Source organism: Micromesistius poutassou (assembly GCF_964030765.1).
Source record: "Micromesistius poutassou genome assembly, contig: SCAFFOLD_5300, whole genome shotgun sequence".
NCBI classification, from domain to species: Eukaryota; Metazoa; Chordata; class Actinopteri; order Gadiformes; family Gadidae; genus Micromesistius; species Micromesistius poutassou.
Window position 1 is genome coordinate 10001 of NW_028180415.1, and position 6217 is coordinate 16217.

At 47.9% G+C, this 6217-nt stretch overlaps 1 protein-coding gene across 6 annotated transcripts in view; it reads right to left on the reverse strand.

The window, feature by feature from the left end:
* The window catches only part of LOC311370821 (HMG box-containing protein 1-like), a 10663-nt gene extending 4699 nt beyond the window's left edge, over positions 1 to 5964 (reverse strand). Inside the window, exons 1-9 of one of the 6 annotated variants that reach the window (XM_084489125.1) lie at positions 5932 to 5964; positions 4968 to 5090; positions 4560 to 4652; positions 3471 to 3663; positions 2688 to 2865; positions 1706 to 1805; positions 1247 to 1356; positions 431 to 587; positions 157 to 301 (exon numbers count right to left, since the gene is read on the reverse strand). In XM_084489125.1, the coding sequence (XP_084345251.1) occupies positions 157 to 301; positions 431 to 587; positions 1247 to 1356; positions 1706 to 1805; positions 2688 to 2865; positions 3471 to 3663; positions 4560 to 4644 (968 nt within the window). In that variant the 5' untranslated portion in view covers positions 4645 to 4652; positions 4968 to 5090; positions 5932 to 5964. Of the gene's footprint in view, positions 1 to 156; positions 302 to 430; positions 588 to 1246; positions 1357 to 1705; positions 1806 to 2687; positions 2866 to 3470; positions 3664 to 4559; positions 4656 to 4967; positions 5091 to 5275; positions 5291 to 5814; positions 5858 to 5931 lie in introns of those variants that run through there. The other 5 variants (XM_084489120.1, XM_084489122.1, XM_084489121.1 and 2 more) reach the window with 5 other exon arrangements.
* Positions 5965 to 6217: the final 253 nt, after the last annotated feature.

Genomic DNA, 6217 nt, shown 5'->3' on the forward strand with positions numbered 1-6217 from the left:
GACTTTTATTTTGTAACCACGCGTCCTACAGACTTTTATTTTGTGACCACGCGTCCTGCAGACTTTTATTTTGTAACCACGTGTCCTGCAGACTTTTATTTTGTAACCACGTGTCCTACAGACTTTTATTTTGTAAGTCTCTGCAGGGGGGCTGACCTCCTGAACGTGTTGAAGACCAGCGAGGCGTCCGTCCGCACGGCGTCGCGGTGCCCCGGAGGCAGACAGACGTCCCCCCGCTCCACCTCGTAGCACGGTATCCCATAATGCACCACGGTCAGGCTGGGGTAGAACGAGGCCCACCCTGAGAGAGAGAGAGCGAGAGAGAGCGAGAGAGAGAGAGCGAGAGAGAGAGAGAGAGAGAACATTGACAGAGATGGGTGTGTGATACAGCCTTAGATTAAATCTTTACCACACACACACACACACACACCTTTGTGTTTGACGTAGAAGGGGTGGTCCAGGGGACAGTGGGCCGTCAGGGGGGTGTGTCCGAATGCACCGGGGTCAAAGGTCAGCTGCAGGACGGATTGGTTGGAGGAGATGACCTCCGAGTGCTCCGTTAGGCGCAGACCGTCCGACCCGTACACCTACACCACACATGGGTCATATCATCAGTACTACATTATCAAATACGTACACAACACATGGTCATATCATCAGTACTACATTATAACATACATACACAACACATGGTCATATCAGCAGTACTACATTATCAAATACATACACAACACATGGTCATATCATCAGTACTACATTATCAAATACATACACCACACATGGTCATATCAGCAGTACTACATTATCAAATACATAGACCTACACAATACATTATTGGATGATGTGAAAATATGTGTTATCCATCCATCTACAGAGATTCATATTATTATAATTACATTCTGATTATATTATATTGCCTTAGACTCAAAGCATAATTGCCTAAGTCATATTTTGCCGAAATTGTGAAATCGCACCTCTACTCTCACCTCTAACTCTACTCTTCGCTCTAATCAACTGATGATTCCCTGCGCCTCATTGGCTGTATCCAGAACCAATCAGAGTCCTTTTTTCATTCCATAATCACTATCTGCCTCATAGTCATCCATTTGCCCCGGGCATTTTTGACGCTAAACACAAGATTACAACCTTAAAATAGGACTTAAGCAATAATGCCATGAGGCTGACGATTGGATAATCCATAGACCTACGAAACCCATTTCTGGTGGGTATACAAACCGCCACGTACCTTCAGCGAGCCCCCCTTCTCCTGGAGCCCGGAGTCGTCCTCGGCAGAGACCAGCTCCTCCACGTCCTGCCAGCCCGCCCGGGGCCCGCTGTGGAACCGGACCCGGGATCCTGACCACACAACACCCGTCACTACGGCCCGACCCTTCAGGGTATTTATACCGGGGCTGCTTTTAAACCCCCCCCCCCCCCCCCCCACCCCCGGACACACACACACACACGGGGCACTCAGAGGCACTGCTGCTCATGTGCTGCGTAGCGTACCCAAGGCCTTTTGAACGCCTGAACACAGCTTTATTGAGACAAATAACATTTTAATTGTTTTTGTATAATTAGAAACATTATTGACTTATTATTGACTTGTCAGCATTTGTAATTTGTCCTCTACGTTAGGCCCAACATGTGATTGTGGGCGCGGTTAACATCGGGTTAAAGTGGATTTTCTTGGGAGTGCCTGTACCTTTAAGGAAACAGTGCCACGCGGTCGGAGGCCAGGAGTGGCTCCAGCCCATGTCCTCATCGTCGGACGGCGTGGAGCGGGTGGACACCTCGCTGCTTTTCTATGGGGGGGGACAGACAAGACCTCATAAACCACAACCACAGCTTCTCTATGGGGACCTACAAGACCTCATAAACCACTAACACCGCTTCTCTATGGGGACCTACAAGACCTCATAAACCACACACACAGCTTCTCTATGGGGACCTACAAGACCTCATAAACCACACACACAGCTTCTCTGTGGGGACCTACAATACCTCATAAACCACACACACAGCTTCTCTATGGGGACATAGAAGACCTCATAAACCACAAACAGAGCTGCACTATGGGGACATACAAGACCTCATAAACCACCAAGAGAGTAGTAATGGTAGTAGTACAAGCAGTAGTAGTACTAGTACGTAGTAGTAGTACTGGTAGTAGTAGTGGTAGTAGTAGTACTACTACGTAGTACGTAGTAGTAGTGGTGGTAATAGAGAGTAGTTATGGTACTAGTAGTAGTAGTACATAGAAGTAGTGGTAGTGGTGGTGGTAATAGAGAGTAGTTATGGTACTAGTAGTAGTGGTAGTAGTAGTAGTAGTAGTAGTGGTGGTAATAGAGAGTAGTTATGGTACTAGTAGTAGTAGTGGTAGTAGTAGTACATAGTAGTAGTGGTGGTGGTAATAGAGAGTAGTTATGGTACTAGTAGTAGTAGTGGTAGTAGTAGTACATAGTAGTGGTGGTGGTGGTAATAGAGAGTAGTTATGGTAGTAGTGGTAGTAGTAGTACATAGTAGTAGTGGTAGTGGTGGTGTTAATAGAGAGTAGTTATGGTACTAGTAGTAGTAGTGGTAGTAGTAGTAGTGGTAGTGGTGGTGGTAATAGAGAGTAGTTATGGTAGTAGTACTAGCAGTAGTACTAGGTAGTAGCAGCACTAGAGTAGTGGTGTGCCTCTCACCCTGGTGCGCCTGCGGCCCCTGCCCCGGCCTGCAGGGGGCGCAGGGTGGCTGCTGGCCCGAGGAGAAGGAGAGGAGGGAGGAGGAGGAGGACTAGGAGGAGTAGGAGGAGTAGGAGGAGGAGGTCTGGCATAGGAATGGAGGCCACAGCTGGTGGCGAAGACGCGCAGGGGCGGCGGGCTGGGGGGAGAGGAGGAGACACAAGAGATATTGTGATGGTGTGTTCTAGAGTATGCTAACAGGTACTAGCACTGGTATCAGCATCCGAGCACTGACACCGGGCCCTGCCCTGCTGGCAGTAGAAGTGATAAGAGTGTGTGTGGGTGTGTGTGTGTGTGTCATTACGTGTGTTTGTGTGCGTCATTACGGGTGTGTATGTGTGTGTGTGTGTGTGTCATTACGTGGGTGTGTATCTGTGTGTGTGTGTGTGTGTCTGTGTGTCATTACGTGTGTTTGTGTACGTCATTACGTGTGTGTGTGTGTGTGTGTGTGTGTGTGTGCGCATCATTACGTCTGTGTGTGTCATTATGTGTGTGTGTGATTACGTGGGTGTGTGTGTGTGTGTCATTACGTGTGTGTGTGTGTGTGTGTGTGTCATTACGTGTGTGTGTGTGTGTGTGTGTGTCATTACGTGTGTGTGTGTGTGTGTGTGTGTGTGTGTGTGTGTGTGTGTGTGTGTGTGTGTGTGTGTGTGTGTGTGTGTGTGTGTGTGTGTGTGTGTGTGTGTGTGTGTGTGTGTGTGTGTGTGTGTGTGTGTGTGCGTGTGTGCGTGCGTGTGTGTGTACCGCGGGGGCCCCTGCAGCAGTGGACTCTGGGGCCCCGTGGCGATGTGGGCCAGCTGGGTCAGCCAGTGTGTGTCCGGGGGGCCGGAGTACGTCCTGTTCTCCCTCTCCAGGTGGGACACGCCCCCCTCCACCTGATAGGCCGGCGTCTCCGTCAGGCCCTCAGCCTGCACCTCCTGCAGGGCCGGGAGGTCGTCTGAAGGAGACACCACAACCAATGGACTACAAACAGGTGGTTTGTGAACTACAAACATGGAGGATAAGATGCTTCCTCGTAGATCTCATGATTCCCCCATCATAGACCCATCAGTAACATACTTGGGGGTTCCTTTATGTCTCAAGGAGGAGATGTTCTCATGAACTGGTTTTGCGTAGTTTACGGTCATGGATTTGACTGACAGGTGTAGGGTACCCCTGACGTAGAAGGTATGTCGTTTCGACTCCCTGCCGAAAAGTACTGGGTTTGAGATGCCCAGGCAAGGTGCCTAACCCCCCTGCTCATAATCTAAATAATAGAAAATGCTAAAAGGTATTCCTGAATAGAGGTATTACAATATTATCATTTTGGTAAGCGGAATTTCAGGTATATTATGTGATAAAAGATTTGACCAGAATAGCACACAGAATATAATAAAATAGAAAACGCTTATTGAATATCTATGAGGGATAGGATCACCTCTTGCCTTAGTTAACCCTATATTACCTACAGTTCAGTTCACTGTATAATACCTACAGTTCAGTTCACCCTATGTTACCCAGAGTTCAGTTCACCCTATGTTACCCAGAGTTCAGTTCACCCTATGTTACCCAGAGTTCAGTTCACCCTATGTTACCCAGAGTTCAGTTCACCCTATATTACCCAGAGTTCAGTTCACCCTATATTACCCAGAGTTCAGTTCACCCTATGTTACCCAGAGTTCAGCTCACCCTATATTACCCAGAGTTCAGTTCACCCTATATTACCCAGAGTTCAGTTCACCCTATATTACCCACACAGTTCAGTTCACCCTATATTACCCTAAGGAAACCTGCCGGTCTCCTTCCAAGTCGCACTATAACAAGGCTTCTCCCCTGCAGCTGTTTTTTACATACCATACTCCATATGGCTGTCACTGGTGGGAAGGAGGCGTTCCTCAGAGAGGAGCAGGCCGTCTGATTGGTTCACGGCCGTGTCCATCTTCTCTCCTGCTGTCCAGAGCAAATACCCCAAGAGGTGACTCGACTGGTAGAACATGATATATACGCAGACAGGGTAAACCCTGACCCTAAACCCACCCCAGGGTGTCACACTCATGCTCACACCCTCCAGAAACCGCGAGGAAAGAAGAAATGCTAAAACCTTACAGATTATACGTAAAAGTTAATGTAAATTATGTTTTTTCCCCCTGGTTAACAGATGCTGATTTACGGTAATAAACTCAGCGAATGACCAAACAGATCCCTGTTAACTAGCGATGAGACAGAGCCTTTAGACTAGTGTTTCCTCTGCACGGTTGATACCTGGGTGGGGGGAGACTGACTGAAGAACCCTGGTCTTCTGGTCTCACTGGCTGCTTGGTTTGGGTTCACCACCTCCCACACCACTATGGGACAGGAACAATGTTTAATGCTCTCCTCCAGGTGCTGTCAGAGGCATTTGTGCAGGCCCACACATGCGCACACACACACACACACACACACACACACACACACACACACACACACACACACACACACACAGAATGAACGTCACAGATCTGCACAGCCAACCTGAAACATTTTGTGAGAACAATTCATTTACACAAAATGTTTAGTGAGTAATAACTGACTTATTGCCTGAACCAACTCATGTGATGATTCATACATTCGGTGTTTTCAGAATTTAGCAATCGTGTCATTTCGAGCTGCGCACGCAGCAGGCCTTGTTTATAAACTTTAATGTAGTCGCGCATGCGCGATAGGAGTCCATTCATTCGACGCTTACAATCGAAAGACAATTCTTTGGAAATATGTGGTCAAAAAATCGAGTGAACACGTCCCGAAGCGAACGATACGTTCGAACGTGACACGACGGTTGTTGTACTTAAAAGGGATAACGATGACACTCGTCGGTTCTCGAACAACACTAATGTGAAAGTATGACAGTCAGGAAACAAAAGCGATTAAACACGTCGACAATATCACGGTTGCGTCAACGGCGGACGTCAACGTTCGCCGTTCTGGCGTCGAAAACACTCACAACGTCAATTCGAGTTTTAACAAAGCAAATCCTGTCCCAATGCGACAATACTGCGCGTCTTGCGTAAGCGGTTACAACCCGAAAAACGTCAACAAAAACACGGACCCAAACTTCGGACACTTCGCCCACCGTTTTAACGAAGTAACACAAGCCGTCACTGGGGGTTCACGCCGTCACTTTCACCCTGTCACACGTTAACGATTCATTGGAAAGATTTCAATGAACTTTTTTTCTCTCTCAACTTACCAAAACAATCGCCCCTCGACTACAGCACGGGGGAGGTCTGAACGTTTCTCCACCGAGAGTTTCGGTTGGCGGGCTGTCACGTCAATCATCGGGTTGTGCCTTGCCATTGGTCGGAATGGTTCGGCGTTGTTCGGTTTAGGTCGGGCTACAGTGGACGAGAACTACAGGACGACAGTAGACCCTTTAAAAACCAGGACGAAGCCTCCTCAATTAAACACACGAAACACTGTAATAACATAGACATGACACGTTGAATACATGTACAGCCATAACCAGACTGTCATTT